Source organism: Pan troglodytes, chromosome 17 (genome assembly GCF_028858775.2).
Source record: "Pan troglodytes isolate AG18354 chromosome 17, NHGRI_mPanTro3-v2.0_pri, whole genome shotgun sequence".
Taxonomy (NCBI): Eukaryota; Metazoa; Chordata; class Mammalia; order Primates; family Hominidae; genus Pan; species Pan troglodytes.
The window spans coordinates 24,303,572-24,328,735 of NC_072415.2; the positions used below are offsets into that span (position 1 = coordinate 24,303,572).

Genomic DNA, 25,164 nt, shown 5'->3' on the forward strand with positions numbered 1-25,164 from the left:
GCAATAAAGATGTTACTCTATTTGATTTTATTTTACTTGGACCCATTTTAACTCTTCAGTTTTAAAAATCTGAGTTCTATTAAATATTAAAGAACAAGACCAAGCATAGCTTCTCACAACCCAACCATGAAGTTGCATTAGTAGCCAAGATAACGTATAGAAGATATAGTCGGATCCCCTTCTATTTTAAATATCTTTCTTGTGTTGTACAATAATAACCATTCTTTTTCTTCTGGCACATGAGTATTCCCAATGTAAAAAACTATGGCTATTCTACAGTAACAAATGTTGATAATTCTAAGAACATTTCTGCATCACCCCATCATACTTCTCCTCTGAGTGTTCAGGGCCAAAAATGCTTTTATGGATTTGCTCATATGGTCTCATCTGTGAAGAAGTAGGTTCCAGGATGATGGCATTTCCAGGAGTAACTATTTACTTAGAAAATGACTAATGGGCCATGAATGCTTTCTCAATTTGAGATTTATTATCTCTGATTTCTTATCAAATTCTCGCGGGTAGTGAGACTACTTAAACCTATGCAATAAAGCTGTCAAAGAGGGAAAGAAAGAGATTCGATGAGAGAAAAACGTAAAAGAAATAAAATTTGTGATGTCTCCCTAAGGTCTTTTAAAAAAAAATTGGAAAAGAAATTGAATGTAAACTTTATGCAGAATATAAAAAACGTGCATTCTTTGGCCTATAGTCAGGTAAGAAAATTGGTGGTGGCCAATGAACATTTTTGCAAAGACAAGTGCACAGATGTACAGATCCAAAGAGCCATCTCAAGTTTGCCAGGTCCTTGCTCTTTGGCCTTAAGCAACCTCCTTAATCTCTTGGCACCTCTGCTCTCTCTACTGTAAAAGGAGACCTCCTTCATAGGGTTACTGAGAAGATTTAAAGAGGAAACATAGCAAAGTGCCTGGTGCAGTGCCTGCTACACAGTAGGCTCTGAGTCTTCTGGGGAAAATGTAGGGGGAAAAAGAACTAGCACAGCAGGACCTTGACTAGAGGGTCAGGCAAAGATGAGCAGTTGGAACTCATGACTGGGTTCCTCAAAAAAGCTCAAACCGAGGTGGGCCGATCATGAGGTCAGGAGATCAAGACCATCCTGGCTAACATGGTGAAACCCTGTCTCTACTAAAAATACAAACAATTAGCAGGGCATGGTGGTGCGTGCCTGTAGGCCCAGCTACTTGGGAGGCTGTGGCAGGAGAATCGCTTGAACCCGGGAGGTGGAGGTTGCAGTGAGCCGAGATCCTGAGATCGCGCCATTGCACTCCAGCCTGGGCTACAGAGCCAGACTCCATTGGAAAAAAAAAAAAAACAAAACAAAAAAACTCAAACCCTAGGAGGTCATCAAAGACTGATTAAAATAATTAAAATGTCAGTGCCTCAGGCTGTGTGTATGGCTTAATGTATGTAAAAGAAAAAACTTAATTATTTAGAAAATCACTCTGCTCTCCACCACTGTTTTAGCTGAGGTTAAGTTCCATTCTGTTTCCACAGCAGAGCCTCTCCATTTGCAGGATCCACACGGACATCCAGCTGCCCCGTGCCTTGACCTTTACTTAGCGGCAGCTGCAAAGAAACAAGAATATTGCTAATAGTTGTATTCTGTTCCTCTCCAATAATAGAAATGGACTTTCCCCACCTCTTACTGGTTATGTTTTTCATTAGGCAATTTCTGAGTTTTGAAATTAAGCATGTTTTACATAGCACAAGAACATCTTAAGTTCAGTCTACCTAATGTCTATTGTGGCTGATACTCTTATTGTATCTTCAACTCAATTTATGGATAAGATACAGACCTTTGATGTCTGCTGATGAGAACATGGTTTAAATTTCTTTTTACTTTCTATTCACCATTCCTTCACCACTTAGTCACTCATTATATCATTAATAAGCTGCTTGATGATTCTAACTGTAACAAAATGCTAGAGAACAAACTCTAAGTGGAAAATATCATAATAGAAGATTTTAGAGTTACATCAGATTGCAGTTAATTGAATCCATATAATGTGAAGCATATTTCAGAACGGAATTATTTTACCACAGTTATAAATAGGGGCTGAATAGAGCTCAGACGAAGGAAGTGCAGGCTGCAGAGGCAAGTCTACCAAGGTTCTGATCTCATTTTAAACATTTCAACTTCCCACAAGCTGTGTGACCTATTGCAAATTACTTAACATCTGTATGCCTCAGTGTCTTCAACTATATATTGAGAATAGTCGTACCTATCTAGAGATTAAATGAGATAGCATAGAGACTCTAAAGATTAGAGTTGATAAAAATGGAAAATGATGATAACCACTGAGAATGACTTTTTTTCAGAAAAAAATGATCAGCTGTATATTTTTGATAAAATGTTTAGAGTACTCTTCCAAATCAAGGGATTTGGGCAGTGATGAGACTAGCCAAGTGAATGAAAGTCAAAACTAAGAAAATATATATAACAAAAGTTTGTTGTACAAAATCAGTGCAACAAATCAGTGCCCAGAGATCCACAGAACGTAGAGATGAAGAATGAGACAAAAGGGATCTCAGGATTAGTCTGATAAACAGTAACAGGCAGCATGGAGAGGCCAAAAGGAACAAGCCAGGAAGCTACCAAATGACACTAACACCAAAACTCAGTACCTTAATTCCAAGGAAACGTTCCTCTTCACCTGCATGAGAACCAAGGAATGTTATTATTAGCATCATCATCATCAACAGATAATATTTGCTAAACACTCACTAAGTGCCAGGTACTAGTAAAACTCTTTGCTTGTATTATGTGTTTCTCTAACAACCTTATAAGGTTGCCACTAGACTTACCAGTCTTATCTGCAGGTGAGGAGGCCCAGGTTTAGAGCGTTTAAGCAACTTACCCAGCATCAAACCTCTATGGCAGAGCCAGTGTTCCTGCCAGATTGGTCTGACATTAAACTCCAACCTCTTAACCAAAACAAACAAATAATGACAATGACAACACGCAGAAAAAGGGGATTTCTGGAGCTTCCAATGTGTGCACAGCAGACTGTAGCAATACTGGCCATTGCAGTACTAGGCCTGGTATGCTGGAGTTGGCTGGATCCAGTTCCCAACTCCATGTTCAGTGACTGCATTGGTAGCATAGCAGGAGTATTTACACTTTGGAAATTGGCAAATACCACAAATTGGGCTTTTTTTTTTTATCCTGGAGAGCTGGTTATTAAACACTCCCCAACACACACTGCCCGCAGATCTTTGGTGGTGATACTCACCAACAGTTTGAGGGTCTGGCCAATGAATTCACTTCTGTCCTGTTCATTGTCTCGCTTCTATTTTGAGGAAAGTAAACATTTCAAGCAATTAAATTCCACATGTTCATTTATCCATTCTTTCTTTCCAACAGCTTGTTATTGATTAAAGATAAACTTATTTGAGCCAAAACTCAAGTGATATTTACAGTCTAGGAGCTAGGATGAATAATTCTATGTTTTCAGGAAATATACCATTGATTTTCTGTACTATATGATACCACACTTCCTGTGAGTTATTATGAATATTAAAAGAAATGTTTTTGAAATTAAATTTCAGTTTTTACTTATAGATACAGAGGGTACATGTATAGAATTGTTACATGAGTATGTTGGACCCAGGTTCTGAGCATAGTACCCAATAGGCAGTTTTTCAATCCATGCCTTCTTCTCTCCCCCTACTTTTGGGAGTTACAGTGTCTATTGTTCCCATGTTTATGTCCACATGTGCATATGGTATTTGGTTTTCCATTTCTGCATTAATTCAGTTAGGATTATGGCCTCCAGACCCATCCAGGTTGCTGCAAAAGACATGATTTCATTCTTTTTTATGGCTGCATAGTATTTCATGATGTGTATGTACCACATTTTCTTTATCCAATCCACCATTAATGAGCACCTGGGTTGATTTCATGTCTTTGCTATTGCCAGTATCACAGCGATTAACATACAAGTACATGCGTCTTTTTGGTGTAATGATCTACATATACTCCTTTGAGTATATACCCAGTAATGGGATTGCTGGGTCAAATGGTAGCTCCGTTTTAAGTTCTTTGGGAAATCTCCACGCTACTTTCCATAGTGGCTGAACTAACTTACATTCTCACCAATAGTGTATAAGCCTTCCCTTTTCTCTGCAGCCTTGCCAGCATCTGTTGTTTTTTGTCTTTTTAATAATCGCCATTCTGACTGGTATGAGATGAAATGTCACTGTGGTTTTTATTTGCACTTCTCTGATTACTAGTGATGATGAGCATTTTTCATACATTTGTTGTTCACTATCATGTCTTCTTTTGAGAAGTGTCTTTTCTTGTCTTTTGCCCACTTTTTAATGGAGTTATTTGTCTTTCGCTTGTTGATTTGTTTAAAGTTCTTATGGATTTTGGATTCAGATGCATAGTTTGTGAATATTTTATCCCTTTCTATAGGTTGTCTGTTTACTCTGTTGATGGTTTATTTTGCTGTGCAGAAGCTCTTTAGTTTAATTAGGTCCCACTTGTCAAGTTTTGTTTTTGTAACAATCTTGTTTGGGCATTTGGCCATACATTCATAACCAAGGCCAATGTTAACAAGGGTATTTCCTAGCTTTTCCTCTAGAATTTTTATAGTTTGAGGTCTTACATTTAATTTGAATCTTTGATCAATCTTTTTTTTTTTTGTTTTTTTGAGATGGAGTCTGTCTCTGTCGCCGAGGCTGGAGTTTAGTGGCGCAATCTTGGCTCACTGCAACCTCCTCTTCTCCTGGATTCAAGTGATTCTCCTGCCTCAGACTCCTGAGTAGCTGGGACTACAGGAGTGTGCCACCAAGCCAGGCTAATCTTTGTATTTTTAGTAGAGATGGGGTTTCATCATGTTGGCCAGGGTGGTCTCAATCTCTTGACCTTGTGATCCGCCCACCTCGCCTCCCAAAGTGCTAGGATTACAGGTATGAGCCACCATGCCCAGCCTGATCAATCTTAAGTTAATTTTTGTATATGGTAAAAAGTAAGGGTTTAGTTTCATTCTTCTGCATGTGGCTGGCCAGTTATCCCAGCACCATTTATTGAATAGGGTGTCCTTTCCCCATTGCTTGTTTTTGCTGGCCTTGTCAAAGGTCTGATGGTTGTAGGTGTGTGGCTTTATTTCTGAGTTGTTTACTTTGTTCCATTGGTCCGTGGGTCTGTTTTTGTGCCAATACCATGATATTTTGGTTATTGAAGACTTGAGTAAACTCAGGTAGTGTGATGCCTCCAGTTTTGTTCCTTTTGCTTAGGATTGTTTTGGTTATTCAGACTCTTTTTTGGTTCCATATGAATTTTAGAATAGATTTTTCTAATTCTGTGAAGAATAATGTTAGTAGTTTGATAGGAATAGCATTGAATCTGTACATTTCTGTGAGCAGTATGGCCATTTTAAAGATATTGATTCTTCTAATCCATGAGCATGGGATATTTTTTCATATTTTTGTGTCATCTCTGATTTCTTTCTGCTGTGTTTTGCAGTTCTCCTTGTATAGATCTTTCATCTCCTTTGTTAGTTATATTCCTAGATATTTCATTTTCTTTGTGGCTATTATAAATGGCATCATGTTCTTGATTTGACTCAGCCTGGACATTTTGGTGTATAGAAATGCTACTGATATTTGTACATTGACTTTTGTACACTGAAACCTTGCTAATATCATTTATTGGTTCTAGTAGTCTTTTGATAGTCTTTAGGGTTTTCTAAGTATAGAACCATATCAGATAGTTTGACTTCTTTTGCTATTTGGATGCCTTTTGTTTCTTTCTCTTACCTGATTGCTCTAGCTGGGACTTCCAGTACAATGTTGAATAGGAGTGGGGAGAGTGGGCTCCTTGCCTTGCTCCAGTTCTCAAGGGGAATGGTTCTGGCTTCTGCCTGTTCAGTATGATGTTGGCTGTCTGTTTGGCATAGATGACTGTTACTATTTTGAGGTATGTTCCTTCTATAGCCAGTCTGTTGAGGGTTTTTATGATGAAGGGATATTGGATTTTATTGCAAGCTTTTTGTGCATCTATTGAGATGATCACATGGTTTTTGCTTTTAATTCTGCTACGTGATGAATCATATTTATTGATTTGTATATTTTGAACCAACCTTGCATCCCAGTAATAAAGCTACTTGATCATGGTGAATTAACTTTTTGGTGTGCTACTGGATTCAATTTACTAGCATTTTGTTGAGGATTTTTGCACCTACGTTCATCAGGGATGTTGGCCTGAAGTTTTCTTTCTTTGTCATGTCAGCCATATTTTGGCAGTAGGCTGATGTTGGCTCCATAAAATGAGTTAGAGAGGAGTCCCTCCTCCTTGATTGTTTGGAATAGTTTCAGGAGGATTGATAATAGTTCTTCTTTATATATTTGGTACTATTAGGCTGTGAATCCGTCTGGTTCAGGGCTTTTTTTGGTTGGTAGGTTTTTTTAAGTTACTGACTCAATTTCAGAGCTCAATATTGATCTATTCAGTATTTCAGTCTCTTCCTGATTCAATCTTGGGAGATTGTGTGTTTCCAGGAATTTATCCATTTCCTCTGAATGTTCTAATGGGTGTGCATAGAGTTTGTAGTATTCTCTGAGGATTTTTGTATATCTGTAGAATCAGTTATAATGTCATGTTTGTCATTTCTGATTGTACTTATTTGGATCTTATCTTTTTTTCTTTGTTAATCTAGCTAACAGTCTATCAACATTTTTTTGTATAATCAACTTTGGTTTCATTGATCTTTTGTAGAAATTTTTGCATCTCAATTTTATTAAGTTCTCTAATTTTAGTTATTTATTTTCTTCTGCTAGCTTAGAAGTTGGTTTATTCTTTTTGTTTCAGTTCCTTCAGGTGCACAATTAAATTGTTAATTTGAGATCTTTTTAACCCTTTGATAAAGGTATTTAGGGCTATAAACTTTCCTCTTAACTCTTCTTTGGCTGCATCCTGGAGATTTTGGTAAGTTGTGTATCTATTTTCATTAATTTCAAATAACTTTTTGTTTCTGCCTTAATTTCAGTGTTCATCCAGGAATTATTCAGGAGCATGTTGTTTAATTTCCATGTATTTTTATAGTTTTGAGAGATCTGCTTGATATCAACTTCTGTTTTTATCGCACTGTGGTCTGAGAGTGTGCTTGGTGTGATTTCAACTATTTTGAATGTATTGAGACTTGCTTTATGACTTAGCATGTGGTCAATCTTAGAATATTTTCTGTGTGCAGATAAGAAGAATATATGTGGTTGTTGGGTGGAATGTTCTGTAGATCTCTATTAGGTCAAATTGGTCAAGTGTCAAGTTCAAGTCCCATTTTTTTTTGTTAGTTTTCTGCCTTGATGATCTGTCTAATGCTGCCAGTGGGGTGTTGAGGTCTCCCACTATTGTTGTGTGGTTGTCTAAGTCTTTTTGTAGGCTAAGAAGAACTTGTTTTATGAATCTGGATGTTCCAATATTGGGTACATATATATTTAGGATAGTTAAGGCTTCTTGTTGAATTGTGCCGTTTATCATCATGGAATGCTTTTCCTTGTCCCTAATTTTTATTGTTTTAAAGTCTGTTTTATCTAATACAGGAGTAGCAATGTCTGCTCTTTTTTTTGTTTTCTGCTTGCATGGTAAGTCTTTCCTCTTCCTTTTACTTTGAGCCTGTGGGTGCCATTACATGTGAGATGGATCTCTTAAAGACAACAGATGGTTGGGTCTTGTTTTTTATGCAACCTGTCATACTTTGTCTTTTAAGTGAGGAATTTTGCCCATTTAGATTTAAGGTTAGTATTTATATCTGTGATTTTGGTCCTGTCATTGTGTTGTTAGCTTGTTGTTATGTAGACTTGATCACATAGTTGCTTTGTAGTGCCTGTGGGCTCTGTGCTTAGGTGTGTTTTTGTGGTAGCAGGTATCATTTTTTTGGATTCCATGTTTAGTGCTTCCTTAAGGACCTCTTGTAAGGCTGGTCTAGTTAAGATATACTCCCTCAGCGTTTGCTTGTCTGAGAAGAATTTTATTTCTCTTTCACTTATGAAGCTTAGTTTGGCAGAATATAGACTTCTTGGTTGAAATTTCTTTTCTTTAAGGATGTTGAAAATAGGCCCCCAATCTCTTCTGGCTTGTAAGGTTTCTGCTGAGAGGTCTGCTGCTAGCTTGATGAAATTCCCTCTGTATGTGACCCGACCCTTCTCTATAGCTTCCTTGAAGATTTTTTTCTTTTGTATTAGCCTTGGTGAATCTGATGACTATGTGCCTTGGGGATGGTCATCTTTTATAGTATCTAGCTGGAGCTCTCTGTATTTCTTGGATTTGCATATCAACCTCTCTAGTAAGATTAAGGAAATTTTCATGAACTATATCCTAAGATATATTTTTCAAGTTGCCTATTCTCTCCTCTTTCAGCTATGCCAGTGAATCATAGGTTTGATCTTTTTACACAATCCCATATTTCTCAGAGGTTTTGTTCATTTTTCTTAATTCTTTTTTCTTTATTTTTGAATGATTGAATTGATTCAAATAACTGGTCTTTGAGCTCTGAGATTCTTTCCTCTGCTTGTATCTTCTGCTATTAATACTTCTGATTGTGTTATAAAATTCTTATAGTGAGTTTTTCAGCTTTAGAAGTTCAGCTTGGTTCTTTCTCACAATGGCTATTTCACCTTTCAGCTTTTGGATTGTTTTAATGGGTTCTTTGGATTCCTTGAGTTGGGTTTCAACTGTCTCCCAAATCTCAGTGAGTTTGCTTGCCATCCAGATTCTGACTTGTACATCTATCATTTCAATCATTTCAGACCGGTTAAGAACCATTGCTGGGGAGCTAGTGGACTCACTTGAAGGTAAGGGGACTCTCTGGCTATTTGGGTTGCCAGAGTTCTTGTGCTGATTCTTTCTTATCTGGGGTGGGGGGTATTGGTGTTCCTTTAATTGTGGTGTAAGTTGAGTATAGTCTGTTGGCTTCATTTCTGGATGCTTTCAGAGGGTCACGGCTCTGTACAGGATCTTCATGTATGTGTGAATCCTTGCACTTGGTTTCATGGTTGTATATATTAGCAAGATAAATTTTTCGTGTTGTAGTTTGGCCCGTGATCTAGTCAATGGAGCTTAAGAATAGTGGCCAGTAGCTAGGTTAATACCCAGCCATGCAGCTCTTTTGTCCTTTTCACGTTCACAGGTGTGCTCACCAGGTCCACTCCTGAGCCTTTAGGGAGCCCCTCTGATACCCGACACTATGCCTCTGTTTCTTTTGTTAGGTTTTCTGAGCCACAGGCCCCTCTTAGGCAGAGGCTGCAGCAGGGAGATATGCCACATTCTTTCTAGACCACCATGTGGAGACAGGCATGCCCTGCTCCTGCCCTGGCCTAGGAACCGATGCATCTCGCCCCTCTAAGTGCTCTGAGGGTGGGGAGCTCCTCTCTCACTCAAGTGCCAGCCACAGATCTCTGCTTTGTACTCCCACATTGCGTGTTGCAGCCCTGGAGGCACCAGGATGTCCTGTAGCTTGGGTTTGGGTTCTGGCTGCACTAGGGAATCTGATGTGCTCCTGGGCCACCAGGAAAATACTCAAGTGCAGCAACACCGGCAGAGCTGCAGGAGCTGCACTGTGCATCTGCTTCTGCAAGGTGGCTAGGTATGAACCCTGGGAGGGGCCGGCAGGCAGGTGGCCTTTCAGAGCAGTTGTACCCCAGTCCCACAGGGAAGCTGGCCCCACTCTTTCCCGGCTCTGAGGTCAGCTGGGGTCCATGCCTCCCTGATGGGAGTGGGGAGCCCTGGGGGATGAGCATTTATGGCCACTCTCCCCTGGAGTTGCCCAGTGTGCAAGAGCTTCCAGGCTCCATGCCACCCAAAGGCCTGTCTCTGCCTGCTTCCTGGGAGAAACCCCTGCCAGCTCACACATCCATGGGGGGGGGCAGGGTCACCTGTAGCTAGGATCCCAAAGGTCTGTGATGAGAGTGAGTCATCCTTCAGTTCCCTCACTCACCCCTTTCCCAGGATACATTTGGGGTCGGGAACTGGCCCTGGCATCCAGGTACCTTGTGCAGAGATCCCAGCTTCCTTCCTTTTTAGCCTCACCTTCAGTGTTGCCGTCTCATCCACTCTCAACATCTTTCTCCAAAGATCTGCTCAAATTATGGTGGTTTACTCAATAATTTGGTCTCTCTCAGTGGGAGCAGCACTTCCTGGCTGCATCTAGTTGGCCATCTTGTCCCCAGTCCTCAGAAGTGGTATTTTTTAAAGCACCCATTGTTACAAAAACAATGCTGTTTTGACTGAGTTCTGACTCCTCAGTTAGTATATTGGGGGATTTCTTCACATACGCTGAATGCTGCTCTAAACCAGGGACTCTGTCATTGGCTGGTAATAGAAAGTTCTTATTCTTAAAAATCTGATATTGCATTAATAGGGAGAGAGAAACACGAGCAACATGTATAATTCCTTGTGCTAAGTGCTGTAAGAGAGGTCTGTATGAAGGATTCCGGGAGACCAGAAGCCATGCACTAACTTGGGTGGGCAAGTCACTGGAAGATAGGAATCCAACAAAGAAAGGCACAGAAAAGGGAAAAAAGACAATGTGATTAAAGATAAAGCGAGCATTGTGTTGCCTGTTAGAGGGCAGTCAGAGTTTCTACTGGAATGATAAATTAGGCCACATCAAGGAGAATCTGGACAATTGGAAAAGAAATGCCTCCTCCATTGCTGCCAATGGGAGATTGCTGTGGTGGTCATATGCAAGGCCGATTAAAGGAGAGAGAGGAGATGGAACGGGAGATACTCAGTCTCCAGAATCAATAATAAGAAACGAAACTCAAGACTGGCAGGGAAGAGAGAATGGATTGGAGGGAGACTTAAAGGGTGTGAATAGGCAACCTTTGATGCCTGACTTGATGGGATGAGGGGATAAAGTAGGAGGTGTGGGTAGTAAAAGCCCAGGCTTCAGAATGCTTTCCTATTCCATAACTTCAGCAATACAGCTGGAACTATGTCCTTCCATGTAAACAAGGACAAACATACCTAACCCACCAGTGATGTGGAGCATCAGATGGCAATAAGGACGACCTGAAATATGCTCCCATTCACTTGGCATTAGGGCATATGACCTTTCTCTTCCCTGGCACATTGCTTGGGACATAATATACCCTCAATAAATCTTTGTTCAGAGAGGAAGAGGGAACAAGGATGGCTCGGAAGACAGAGTTTAAGTAAAAACACGCAGCTAAGTTCCTTAGCTTGTCAAAGGGCAAGCTGCATTTCTGAAAATATGGACAGAATATTGACGTGCTCCTGACATGTGGTTCTAAGTGGTGCTTTCTTCTATTTCAGCTGCTCTAGTTCTACACCAGGGAAGTTCAGAGAGGGTCATTCTATCACAGTGCTTTCCCCTGTATAGGCTAACCTGTTTATAGTTGAGGGACAACAAAACACCTATTTTTAGAAGCAGCCAAATAATGGATCTTCTAACTACTAATGTGGAGATAAGCTTAGAAGTTTTAAACACAGTCTGTGGCTATAAAATTGCCCATGCATGATGGAACAGGGTAAGTGAAAGCCTCTATTCCCTCTAGACTCATCCTGTCATGGATTGTAGCCTTCTTATTCATGTGTTAAATGTTGATCTCAGAAAGCATAGAGCCATTTCTGCTGGGAGCTGCTATCATCTCTCTGCCACTCAGCCAGTCCATTTTTGTACCTGCACGCTCCTCGATACATATTAAATGATTTTTAGGAGGTGTAGAGGATAGATCAAAGCCTTAGGAAATGGAGGAAGGTAAAATAAAATTTATAATTCAGGGAAAGTATGTGTGGATGGTCTCTTCTTAAGACTGAAAAGCATAGACATCTAGTTTAATCATTTCTAGCCAATTCTCCTTGTAGCCCCTGTGTTTGGAAGACCATCAAACACTCCTACTCTCTTAAAGGCAGAATGTTTAGCTTGAAAGTTTCAACGGACTCTGTTTGTTTCCTTCTCCTCCTGTCATAGCAGCCTTTTGTTTTTTAACTATATTGTTTAAGTATGAGAAAATAGACAAATAAAATAGTGGTTTTCCCTGTGCATTTCGAAGGCATTTATCAGAACCCAGCAATAAATCTTATTTTATTTGAAGTTATATCAACCAGTCATCAATCTTCCAAAGACAAGTGTCTTGATGAGCAGAATGCTAAGTGGACCCAAAGGTGAATGCGTGGCCATGGCCTTTTCTGTATTAACATTTTCCTCTTTGTCCATTCATAAAATGTAATTTTAATTGTCTTGAAATGCTGTCGAGGTTTTAAAATTTTTCTTTGCATGGTATTATACCAAGACTCATTTATTCATGTCTTAAACGATGATGCAAGCTTCCTAGCAGTGAATAGCTCTAATTATGATCAGGTCCCTAGCCATTTCATGTTAAATAGCTTTGATAGTCCAACAGATTGGGAGGAAATTGTTCTTCAGTTGATTTGACCCCCTGTTTCTCTCCTCTTTCCCTGAGATTTATTCCCAGACAATTGAGGTGTTTCTGTCATTTATAATATGTATTATTTTAGCCCTGATTTCAATTCAAACCTCTGAGGCTGCATAACTTGAGGTTAAACTGCAGATTTCCTTCCTGCTTAATACGGGAAACCAGGTTCAAAATATCTGGCCTGGGGACACTGAACCATCCTTTAAAAATAAACCACACAATTTTAAAATAAAAAACATACCTAGTTTCATATACCTAGAAAATTTCCACTTCAAACAGAAATCCTAAATGAAAACAATGGTCTTCAGGTTTTCTTACTTTATTTGAAAAGTAAAGATCAAGTAAGTAATTATTATTCAATAATTTTGCCTTAGGTAATAGAATTTCAGGCAAGGTAAGTGATTGCATAAAAGGAAGGAAATACATAAGTGGCTGAGAGTCTGAGTCTCGGGGGAAAATATTTGATACATCAACTAACTAGCTTTCCAAATGATTATTTCTAAAGAAAATGGGGAGCCAATCTATCCAGTGACATTCTGATCCAGTTCGCTTCATCCCATTCACTGCAGCACACCTCCCTCCCTGACCCCCACACAGGTAGGATTAGAGAGTTAGGTCTTCATGTTCGGTCAGCAGAAATGAAGCTGAAAACAACCTGTGAGTTCTCATCTCCCTAGGGTTCCTGAGAAGCAGTCACCCCCTCTCTCCTCGGCATCAAATAGAGATAAAGAGTTTCAAGATTATTATTACAAAAGAATTTGGTTTTTCAAGTTTATTTCTTCCCCTTACAGACACATTCTGCAGTGTGAGGACAATACAGGAGATTTTCTTGAAAGATTAAGCTTGGGAATTTAAACCATTTCGGAATTTACTTAAAGAGATAGGACTCAAAATAGAGATTTACTAATTCCATAGATAATCTGCAATGATTTTCCAAGAAAACCTTTCTTCTTCTTTCAAAGGAAATTAAATGGAAGCAGAATTATCTTTCAGAAAGACTAACTTGGGTAGATTCCCAGTTGCCTTGCCTAGGTAGTCTCCTTCCTTGTCAAAGTGCCCAGTCCCCGCTCTCCTAGTCACTTGAGCCCCACCATCTCCTGCTCTTCCACTTGCAAATGTCTCACACTCTGCCTGAGCCTGTGGTGAAAAAATTACACACATCACACCTAGCCAATAAAATGCACTGGGTTCTCTGGTTGACCTCTAGCTTTTCATACATTCTTCATGGCTTGAAATCTGCTTTTTTTCATCTATCAGGGATGCAACCTACTCATAGAAATGTTTTGAGAATCTCTAATGCATGTATATTTATTTATAAGCTATAAATATATATTACTCTCTGAATATATTGTGTATATTTAAAAATATACACAAAAATGGAACTTTAAAAGTTGTTAGGCCTGGCATGGTGGCTCATGCCTGTAATCCCAGCATTTTGGGAGGCCAAGGTGGGTGGATCACTTGAGGTCAGGAGTTCGAGACCAGCCTGGCCAACATGGTGAAACCCCATCTCTACAAAAAATACAAAAATTAGCCGGTGTGGTGTCAGGCACCTGTAATCCCAGCTACTTGGGAGGCTGAGTCAGGAGAATTGCTTGAACCTGGGAGGCAGGGGTTGCAGTGAGCCAAGATCATGCCACTGCACTCCATCCTGGGAGATAGAACAAGAACCATCTCAAAAAAAAAAAGTTGTTAAATAAAATTTATGAAAGGTCACTGCTATGGTTTGAATGTGTCCCCTATATTTCATGTGTAGGAAACTTATTCCCCAATGTGGTTGTATTGAAACATGGGGTCAGTTGCAGTGGTTCATGCTTATAATCTCAGCACTTTGGGAAGCTGAGGCAGGAGGATTGCTTGAGTCCAGGAGTTTGAGACTAGCCTGGGCAATGTGGCAAGACCTTATCTCTACAAAAAAAAAAAAAAAGAAAAAAAAAAAAAAGAAACATGGGGCATTTAAGTGGTGATTGTATCATGAGAGCTCTTCCTTCAAGAAGGGATTAATTGATTCATGGATTAATGGGTTATCACAGGAAGAGACGTGGTGGCTTTATAAGAAGGGGAAGGGAGATCTGAGCCAGCACATCACCATGCTCAGCTCCATGTCATGTGATACCCTGCATCACCTGGGGATTTCGCAAACAGACCTTACCAGGAAGAAGACTGTCACTAGATGTGGCCTCTTGACCTTGGACTTCTCAGCCTCCATAACTGTAGGAAGTTAAGTTCCTTTTTTTACATAAATTATCCAGTTTTGGGTACTGTGTTATAAGCAACAGAAAACAGCCTAATACAGCCATCGATTTGGACTGAGCTCCTGCATTAGACCCCAACAAACTAGTCCAAAATGGACTCACTCATTTCATGATGGAGTCCCCTCTGCTTTAACTTATTCAAGAAACGTAACCTGATGTTAACCATTCCGCTTTTTGTACTTGCTGTTTCCTTGTTTCTGTTCAAACTACCTTACAAAAAATGACTGCTGTGCCACACCCAGCAGAGTGCCTGCCTATTCTGTAGACCGAATGCTGCCCAGTTCATGAATCACTGATAAAAGCCAATTTGATCTTTAAAACTCAGTTTGCTGAAATTTTGTTCTTTGGTAAAGTATTAAAGTAACCATAAATAGAAGTTCTAATATTTTCTTTCTTGCATACCTGCTAGGATCTGGGCAGCTGACTTTGCAGGCCACTGAGTAGGACAGTGATCCCAGAGTTGACGGATGACTGAGGTGATGTGGTCCAGGCTGGCAGACTGAGAGCAGGCAACAGTGCTCTTGAGACCTGGTTTGTGATTGGCTGCATCCAAATTCATTCTGAGTCATTTTCGGCCATCTCAACTCCCGCTAAGCTCAATGGTGTCATGCATCCAAATGACTAACAGTTGAGCTAATAATCAATCTATCTAATGGTGCGTGCCTCAGAATTGTTTCAACAAAATGAAAAAATTTCAGGGAATATGACAGTATTCAACTCTGCCTGCTAGAAACATACAGTTCTCCCTCTTTTTCTAAGATACATTGTAAAAATAGACCACTAGAACATGGGAGGTTTATTACCAGAAACTGCAAAACACACAATAAAACAAATATCCTGATGACATTGTAGCATGGATAAAGATTGTGAACTTTCAGAAATTAATTCATTTTAGATAAAACATTTACAGAGACCTATTTTGTTTTCCTTAACATTATTTTAAAAATCATTAAAAGGGTTTGGTTCTTTAACAACAACAAAAAACATGCAGAGCTTTGCTAGTAAAATGTTGAGTTTGTTTGTAGTTGGTTAGAAAAAAATACTATCCCAGATCTCTATTATCTTTATTATCTCTAAAATCATCATTGATCTCTAGGAGATGACAGCAGGCCAATGCTCAGAAAGAAGCCTCACTTCATGGAGAAATGTGGGGAAAACTGCTTGCTCCAGGGGAAGGATCAAAGGAAGACATTCATATGTCCTCTCGTTTGTTCGCCAGGTTTCTGTGGAATCCCTAAAATGTGTTAGGCATTTAGGGCGCAGAGCTGAGAGAGATGCTGTTCTTAATACGTTCTCAATGGACTTACAGGCTAGTGGGAGAGAGAAGTAAACTAGCAATTACCTGGGAGAAGACCTCGCCCGCAGGAACGCACAGGGGGCAGTGACGGCCCAGCAGAGCAGCACGGAGCAGATCGCAGCATTTGGGAGGCCCTCCGTCTTGCTGGCTGGGTTGAATTCTAAGGAATATGATAAAGTTATGAAAAAGAGAAATTAATAAACATTGACTTAGCAAGTACTGTGCATCACATACTCTGCTACAAATATAATGAATATAGTTTCATGATAGGAATATACTGATATTAGGGCAGACCTGAGATGCAGACTTCCAGAGTTCATACCCAGCTGCGCATTTAATTTTTTTTTTTTTTGAGACAGAATCTCACTCTGTTGCCCAACCTGGAGTGCAGTGGCATGATCTTGGCTCACTGCAACCTCTGTCTCTTGGGTTCAAGTGATTCTCTTGCGTCAGCCTCCCAAGTAGCTGGGATTACAGGCACCTGCCGCCACACCTGGCTAATTTTGTATTTTTAGTAGAGACAGGGTTTCACCATGTTGGTCAGGCTGGTCTCGAACTCCTGACCTCAGGTGATCCACCCGCCTCACCCTCCCAAAGTGTGGGGATTACAGGCATGAGCCACCGCACCCGACCCACATTTACTACTAATAGCTGGGTGTAGTTGGGTAAGTTAGCTCACTTCTCTAAATGTCAATTTTGCCGTGTGTTGAATGGGATAATAACAGTATCCCATTTAGAGGTAAATAAGATAGCTATGAGGAAGGAACTAGACAATCTATGAGCAGCACTTAGGACTATGCCTAACATGGTAGATATTAGCTATTATATATCTGTCAATCTAGTAACTCATGAGGTAGCTATTACTATTATTGTTATTGTTCTCTCATTTCAAAGACCAGGAAACCGAGGCCTAGGGAGCATTAGTAACTTGCAATGCTACTACTATGGAGTGGAATCCAGGCTGCCTGGGAACTTCCAGGCAGAGGCACTGGCCTAGGAAAGGGAACAGAAACACACATTGATTTAGGAATGAAGGGAATAGGGGATGCTTCAAAAGGAATGATTACCTTGATTATTTGAGGAACAGAAGGTTGAATGTCAAAAAGTAGTAAATCAGAAACATTTTCCCCTACGTGCATGTTAATAATAAGTTGTGTGAATAGATGATCTGCATGAATAGATGAGAAGCAATTATCCTGGAATTTTAGAACTATAGATAGGTTTCAGTATTTTCCACAATTCAACAATCAGAAGGAGAGAGAGAGAGAGAGAGTGAGAGAGGAGAGGCTTAAGAATCAGATCACAAAACAAAACAAACCAACAGCTGTGCAGCGGAGAGAGGCCTAAATAAGTTTGCAATAGGTCAGCATAAAAAGCTAGTACACAGTATATGCTGAGGTATATCCATTTGTTTTTACTGTTGGTTCCATATTTTGTTGACATTTGACATTTAATTGTAAAGAGTGTACTACCTATTACTTTGCTTTGTCATACCAAAACATTTTTCTTCTTGATTTATACAATTTTGATTCCCGGAATGTCTTCCTGTCCGGTCCTAAAGCTCAAGTTTCTACACTCCTATGCGACACCCTAAGTTACAGTTCCAGCTCAGGACTGGTGATGGTGACCAGGAAGGTTACATGATCCAACAACACCAAGCACTAGTGACCCCTTTTCCTAGCTGCCACCAACAGGGTGAGCCTATCCACCCAGGTGCCTCTGAAAGGAGCCTTGCTCTCTCTGCAAGGCTGCTCCCATTCTGCTGGGTGACTTCACACTGTAGACAGCCTCTTGCTTACTCTTTCAAGCTTACTCCTAGGTAATTTATTAAAGGAAAAAAAAGAGAAAAGTATCTGAAACACTAATATTAGTAGTTTTCTGTTTGAATCATAGAAACAACAACAAGGAATCATTACTTCCTTTCATGTATTTACTAACTCACATTTCCTACTAAGATGTAAGAGTGAGAAACATCAAGGTTTGACTAACAATGCTGAAGTTCGATGTCATCTGTGTGGCTCACGACCGTCTTTTTTTTTTTTTTCCTGACAAAGCAGGCGTTGGGCATTGTTTTGATCCCATTAATGACCACCCAAGATAAGGAACTTTTCCATACAACTGGGATGCATTCCTTCTTCACTCAAGGGATTTTTAAATCCCAGAGAGGCTTTGAAAACAAATGCGTAGCTTCTAGGGATCCCAAGGTATAGCCACTAATGAATTATAAATAAATAGAAATTCTCTCTATAATTTTTACTATACAGATAAAATAGAATGGGTCTTTCTTGGACCTGTAATTGCAACAGCTCAGGTTTTGCCAGTGGTGTCTCTCAGATTTTGAAGGCCTTCAGCTGAAGTTTACTACATCATAAGAAATGCATGCATCATTTATTTCTATGAATGTTGTAAATACAATCACTAAACATGACAATTAGTTGAGCAGAAAGTGCATGCAAGCTGACTGAAAGATAAGCTAATGAATAACTTTTCTCTTCAAATTGAGAACACATTTATGTGGCTTAAGATCTGAAAAAAATAAATAAAATGTAAGATCATCTAAAATACTTTTGGTCAAACTGGAGCTCAAATGACCCTCAGTAGAAATAAACGTGTGCAAAATATACCTCTGGGTACCCAATGTCTCACTGTGGTTTTTCTATGTTTGCCTCTCAGGGAGAAAGCATTGGTTAGTATGTAGTGTTCTCATATTCCCTGGTGTGTAGTATACCCTGGTGTGTAGTACACACAGTGGTGTGTAGTCACTGAGTTAAAACCTTTGGGAAAGTCACGAGAAGACTAGAGAGACTGTCAATGACTTTGAACATTGCCTCTATAGCGTCTATAGCAACCAGAACAAATCTCCCGGTTGCAGGTAGTGCTGCTTCTGCTCCTGGTTCCCTCCCTCTCTTTCCCCCCACCATCCAGCGCACAGGCAGTGCTGTGTGCTCAAGAGCAACTAAGCATTTGCTCAGTGGCTTGTACTTTCCTTAAATTTTCTTAAATAAAGGAAGTAAAAATTAGCTTGCTGCACCTAAAGCTCCAGCTGAGGTTCAATTTGTCCAGCTTCACATGCAATAATATCAACCTGGAGTGTAAGATTGCTGAGAGATTCTAAAGGAGAGATGCTTTAAACTCTTTGGGGAGCAAGAGAGACCTAACTAAGAAAACAACCAAATATAGGCTAGGCGCGGTGGCTCACGCCTGTAATCCCAGCACTTTGGGAGGCCGAGATGGGCAAATCACCTGAGGTCAGGAGTTCGAGACCAGCCTGGCCAACATGGGGAAACCCTGTTTCTACTAAAATTACAAAATTAGCCAGGCGTGGTGGCAGAAGCCTGTAGTCCCAGCTACTTGGGAGACTGAGGCAGGAGAATCAGTTAAACCCGGGAAGCGAAGGTTGTAGTGAGCCGAGATCACACCATTGCACTCCAGCCTGGGAAACAAGAGCAAAATTCTTGTCTCAAAATAACTATTTATACAGTGTCTGCTCAATAAGCACTTTAAATGCATTATTTTATATGATTCCCATAGCCTCCCTTCAGGTGTTATTACCACCTATCTTGGGCAGCAGGCCAGTGACGAAAGCTAAATCTGCACAGGACTGAGTCTGGGGTGTAACCATGTGAGCCTTCCAGCTGTCGTCTCTTTTCACATGGGTCATCCCTGGCATGAGCTTTTCTCTCCAATTCCTTCACTTTGTTTGTTCCTCCAGTGTAGCTTCATCTCTACCTTCACTTTATTTATTTATTCATTTATTGAGATAACTTTTGCTCTTGTTACCCAGGCTGGAGTGCAATGGCGCAGTCTTGGCTCACTGCAACCTCTGCCTTCTGGGTTCAAGAGATTCTCCTGCCTCAACCCAGCTGGGATTACAGGCACCCGCCACCATGCCCGGCTAATTTTTGTATTTTTAGTAGAGATGGGGTTTCACCACGTTGACCAGGCTGGTCTCAAACTCCTGACCTCAAGTGACCTGCCCTCCTCGGCTTCCCAGAGTGCCAAGATTACAGACATGAGCCACTGTATCCGGCCTCTACCTTCATTTTAACCATCTTTTGAGACACTTTAACTCTCTGAGAATGCACATACATAGGTAACTCGTGGGCCAGACACGATAAAAATGGCGAGACAGCTACTGTCTAGGGAGAAAGATGATGGGATGTGGAGAGAGAAAGGTGTTACATAGGACACTCTAATGAATAGCGAATCTGGCTTTTTGCACAGAATTCAAGACTTGAATTTGCTTTAGTCTTCAGAAGTTTGGGGGCTCATGTATGTGTTTGCAAGGTAACATTTACATTCTCCGTAGACGTATGCTACACAAATGTCACCTAAGAGTTAATGCTGTCCAGAGCATCCCTGAAAGCACAGCCTGATTCCAACCCTGAAGGAAGGCACTTATTTGGTAAAGGAGGGATTGGCATGAGGGGCAGAGAGAGTGGAAGAAGAAAGGAAGGGAAGTTGATACAAGATGCCTCTGGGGCTCGACCCTTGCACTTTCTGAGGATCTTCTTGAGATGTGCTGAAGGACATGGGGTGCATGGTCCTGTAGGTGTGAACTTTCCTACACTGCCTGGCAGGTTTCCTTAGGCATCCATAGTGAACCCTACGGCAGGAAGCCAGATGCACAGGGAGTGGCCTGCAGCAAGGGGCCGGCAGGTGCCACCTGCTCAAAGCTGGTCAGTGCCTGTAGGAAGCCAGTCACTTCAACAGTGGCCACAGTGGGAATGACAGAGGGCCCAGAGGACTAGCAGGGGCACAGGGGGTGGCCAATAGGGGAGGAGGGTCTGCTGTCACAGCATAAGAATAAAAGTGTAATGCAGGGGAGCAGAGAGAGTTTAAGCCTAAAAGCTTAAACTCATTGATCTTTTTGTTTTCCCTACAATAAATTCCTCTGAAAAACCTTCACATCCATAAAATACTCACAATGTTCTTAAGAGTTTATTGTGAAACACAAAAGACCAAGATTTCATGAATATCGGGGGGCATGTGGTAGTCTCCAGCATTCCTTCCATCCCTCACCCATTGTGTAGGATGTGGATTGTAGGAAACTGATCTCATCCTCCACTCCACAGGTGGAGCCCTGACTATTTTAACTCAATCAAGGTCATCCCAGCCTCCTTTTCACAAAATTAATTTAAGGAATTCAGGTTGAAGCCAATCAGTACCTGTTATTCCCATGGTATATGGATTAGTACTAGAGGTTCCAGAAACCTCTTCCCCAGGATGTTGTGTAGATGGATATAAGGCCTGGGAGGACCATACTTACTTTTATCCCCTTGAGTGAAGCCAGCCTAGGACAACACCCACTAAACAGAAAATTGAGAGACAGTCCCTGGATAGAGCCAAACTTGAAGCCATCCCATCCTGGACTTCCAGCTGTGCAGATACCATTTCTTATCGTTTAAGCAATGGTGAATCAGATTTGCAGCCTAAAGTATCTTAACTGACATTTCAACAGTCTTTGCCTCCCCAGCTTTTAATCAATGATTTAATTTCATGGAACATTTCAATTCCAGAGAAGGAAAAGTTGTCCCTTTCTTAGGCTGGGGCAGAATTCTTCCTTTGGGTTCACATATTGACTTGTTTGCAGATTGCGTTGGTTTGAGGTCAAGATGGAACTGTTTAGTGTTAGCCCTTCCAGAACTCTTTCAAATTGTCATTTTTTTTTCCTACTGAAAGAGTTTGACCAACTAAGTTGCAATTTGCCTTGAAACTATATGTCACCCATAACCTGTACTGTTAGACTGTGTTGATGGAAAAGATTTCAAGGCATTTTCCAAGGAAGAAAAAAAATGCCCGGAACTCAATGTTATTTTTTTTTAAGCCTCACTTATGTAATACAGTGTATACTCAATTGTTTCCTATTAAGGTAATTCCCATCACATTAATATTTCATATCCCAAGGATTTAGTTTGTTGGCCTTATTTTTTAGTAGCTACCTAGAGAAGTTCTCCTTAATTTATGGGGGGCTCTCAGGAATGCCTCCTTAGTGGAAAGAAGACCAACTTTATAGGCAGGTCCCTGGGGAGAGGCACAGCTTTCTCTATTGCAGAGGATTGTGTTGTAGAAGCTGTTCCTGTGTCATCGTGTCCCTGAGTGTGACTCATTCCTCACAGCCTTTGCAGCAAATCCATTAGAAGCCGAGCAAGGGACCATTTCTGTGTGACAGATACTAGGACAATGAAGCTGGTTCATGCTAAATGTCTATGGCAAGAGACATTCCAAATCTGTCAAATGTTTAGGCAAGATTGTCCACCCTTCCTGCAACTGCAGATTAGGCTTAATGGAATATGACATTTGACTTCACATCTCTGTATGATTATCTGTCAGGTAATTCAAGGTACCTTCAGTTCTTGACTCAGAAAAGCTACTGCGTCAGGAGCTAACAAATGTCAGCTTACTGAAATTCACAAAAGGGGGTTCTAAATATTCACTTTCCATCAATTCATATTCAGTACTATTCAAATTTAAATCAATTTGTTCTAAGAGTTTAGAACTCTTTCAAGTTGTAGTTTCTGGATCTAATTCTCTTATGGACTGCTGCATGTATAAATTTTTACTCTCACAAATACATATTCTATTATTTTCAAGGATACTGCATTTAATGCAAGTGTATGAGGCACCAAAGCTCTCCCATGTAGTCAAAACTTATAATTTCACTTTTTCCAGGGACTTGGAAAAAAAGGGGTAGTTTAGTATTGATCTAGCCATATAACAGAGATTCTAAAAGTTTAATTTTCATGGACTTAGTGACATTATTATGCCAAAATAACTTAAGCAATAATTCATAAGGGTTTTTTGAGGTGCCCAACAAACAAAGTTTTAAAGAACATCTTATCCTGCCCATCCCTGGGACATAGGGGAGCCAGCACTGGGTTCGAGTCAGAATTCTGGGTCCCAACGTGGGACCCCTGGTCATAGGTCACAGGGCAAGTGAGTCCTCTTCTCTGAACCTTGGTTTCTTTTTGGAGACAATAATACCCTGAAGATGGTTGAAGGAATTAAATGAGGTAACAGTAGATGCTAATTTCCTTTCTCATTTTTCATCCCTTAGAAACACTTCAAGAGAAAGAAAATTGAAGTTTCTGATTTCAAGATTTCTTAAGTCTTCATACCATGCCTTACATGATGTTCTCCTGACAACTTGTGACTATAAACAGAGGATTACCGCAGAATCATAAGCAAACACGGGGACAGATTGATTTTGAGATATTTTCTAAGACAGACAGTTGACTGCAGAAACATGCAGACTGGAGCTTGTGTTTTGCAAACAAGCATGCTAGAGACTAAACAGGACATGAAAGGTTTGCCTTTCTTGGTCTAAAACACATTTCTTTTAAAGATTTACCATCATAAAGACTTCTTTTTGAAAAGCTTTGTTGAAAACCAGCTTGTAAATTTAAAAATGCTCAAGAAAAAATTGTTTGTCGATGCAAAAGTTCAGCCAGGTTGCTTGGAATGATGACCAGACATGTCGCTAGAATTCTCTCTTCTATTTTCTTTCCTCTATTTAGGCTCTGGCTCATGCCTTGGTTTTGGATGACATGAGCTTCACCTTGCGGGGTTTTGGAGGGTTTTATCTGGAAAATACATGACATAGGCATGTCAGAAGAATTCAGATCTTCCTTCTTAGGTAAAAGGGGTTAAAATACTCTTAATTAATCATCTATCAGGGCATTGGGCTGTCAGTACAGACTACAAATTTTTTTTTTTTTTTTGAGATGGAGTCTCGTTCTGTCATCCAGCCTGGAGTGCAGTGGCACGATCTTGGCTCACTGCAAACTCTGCCTCCTGGGTTCAAGCAATTCTCCCACCTCAGTCTCCCGAGCAGCCGGGATTACAGGTGTGCACCACCACGTCCAGCTAATTTTTGTCTTTTTAGTAGAAATGGGGTTTCACCCTGTTGGCCAGGTTGGTCTCGAACTCCTGACCTCAGGTGATCCACCCACCTCAGCCTCCCCAAATACTGGGATTACAGGCATGAGCCACCATGTCCGACCAACAATGTTTTAAGTAGTTAAGACTGCAGCATTTGGAACCAGGGGCAAATGTTTGAGTGGTCTTGAGCAAGTTACCTAAACTCTCAACAAAGTGGAGACTATACTATTATTACCTGATTCACCCAGCTGTTATGAAGACTAAGCAAAGAAAGGTACGTGAAGTGCCTAACCCACATTGTCCAGAATATGCAAAGGCCTCAACACATGGATGAAAATATTGCCTGTCTGTCTGGGTGCCTTGGTTGGATTTATTAGTCAGGCTTGCATTACAGCTATAGAAAACTCCAAGCAGAGTTATTGATTGCTCTTGTAGTCAACACCCCATACCAACAAATACTTTGGAAACTTGTTGGAGAAATACTCTTTCTGGTAGTTCTGGACTATGCTCAGGGATCACTTGGGAGTTCTAGAAGCTGGGAAGAATCTCTCAAAGCTAAAAGATCAACAACAATACAGGGAAACACGGAGACGAATGGATGTGAGATTCTTCCACGTGGGCGAAACAAGACAGTCATGACTAATGCTAGATTTACTCTTCCTTGGCTGAGAGCATGGTGTTTATTCAAAGTTGAATCTAGAGTGAAAGAGAATATACATGTATGCAAAACATCACAAGGGAGAGTTTTCTTAAAGACAGTGGCTCCTCATCTCAAATTCATTAGCATATACATGCCCACACAAGAACACAAAAGAACTTTCTGCCCCAACCAATTACAAATATTAAAAAGGAGAAATGAAAACAGATTTTCTGTCTTACCAAAATATTATTCTTATTACTTTCATTTCCTAGGTTATGGGTGTTAATAAATGCTAAAAGCATTTCTAAATCTAGAAATCCATCCCACAAGATGTTTTTCTAGAGTTCACAAAAATCACACAGTTATGTTAATTTGCGAGTACGGAAACTATGAACAACAGAGGTAGAGTTAATATGAGTAGAGAAAGGGTCTAACACCAAGTGGCACAAATGCAATTAAATCCTGGTTCACGTGACCCCCCCAATTCACAACTTTACTTTTATCAACATCCCACCATTCAGGAAACTTTTAGCGCACTAAATTCCTTTATTTTGTGAAAAAAATTATCATGTGAAATGACTGCTATATAGGACAGTCAATTAAATTTGAGTGTCAAAAACTGACTTTCTTTAAACACAGCAAAACCCTCCAAAGGTAAGCAATCTAAAAGTATT

The 25,164-nt window shown here is 40.3% G+C and overlaps 1 protein-coding gene across 3 annotated transcripts in view; it reads right to left on the reverse strand.

Annotated features, from left to right (window-relative positions):
* Positions 1-466: 466 nt before the first annotated feature.
* Positions 467-25,164, reverse strand: part of LOC101059842 (putative uncharacterized protein encoded by LINC01387) — an 80,219-nt gene continuing 55,521 nt past the window's right edge. Inside the window, exons 4-7 of one of the 3 annotated variants that reach the window (XM_063795962.1) lie at positions 16,015-16,129; positions 3,249-3,305; positions 2,641-2,669; positions 467-1,581 (exon numbers count right to left, since the gene is read on the reverse strand). In XM_063795962.1, coding sequence (XP_063652032.1) covers positions 2,666-2,669; positions 3,249-3,305; positions 16,015-16,129 — 176 coding nt within the window. In that variant the 3' untranslated portion in view covers positions 467-1,581; positions 2,641-2,665. Of the gene's footprint in view, positions 1,582-2,640; positions 2,670-3,248; positions 3,306-16,014; positions 16,130-20,893; positions 23,553-25,164 lie in introns of those variants that run through there. The other 2 variants (XM_003953253.6, XR_010152031.1) reach the window with 2 other exon arrangements.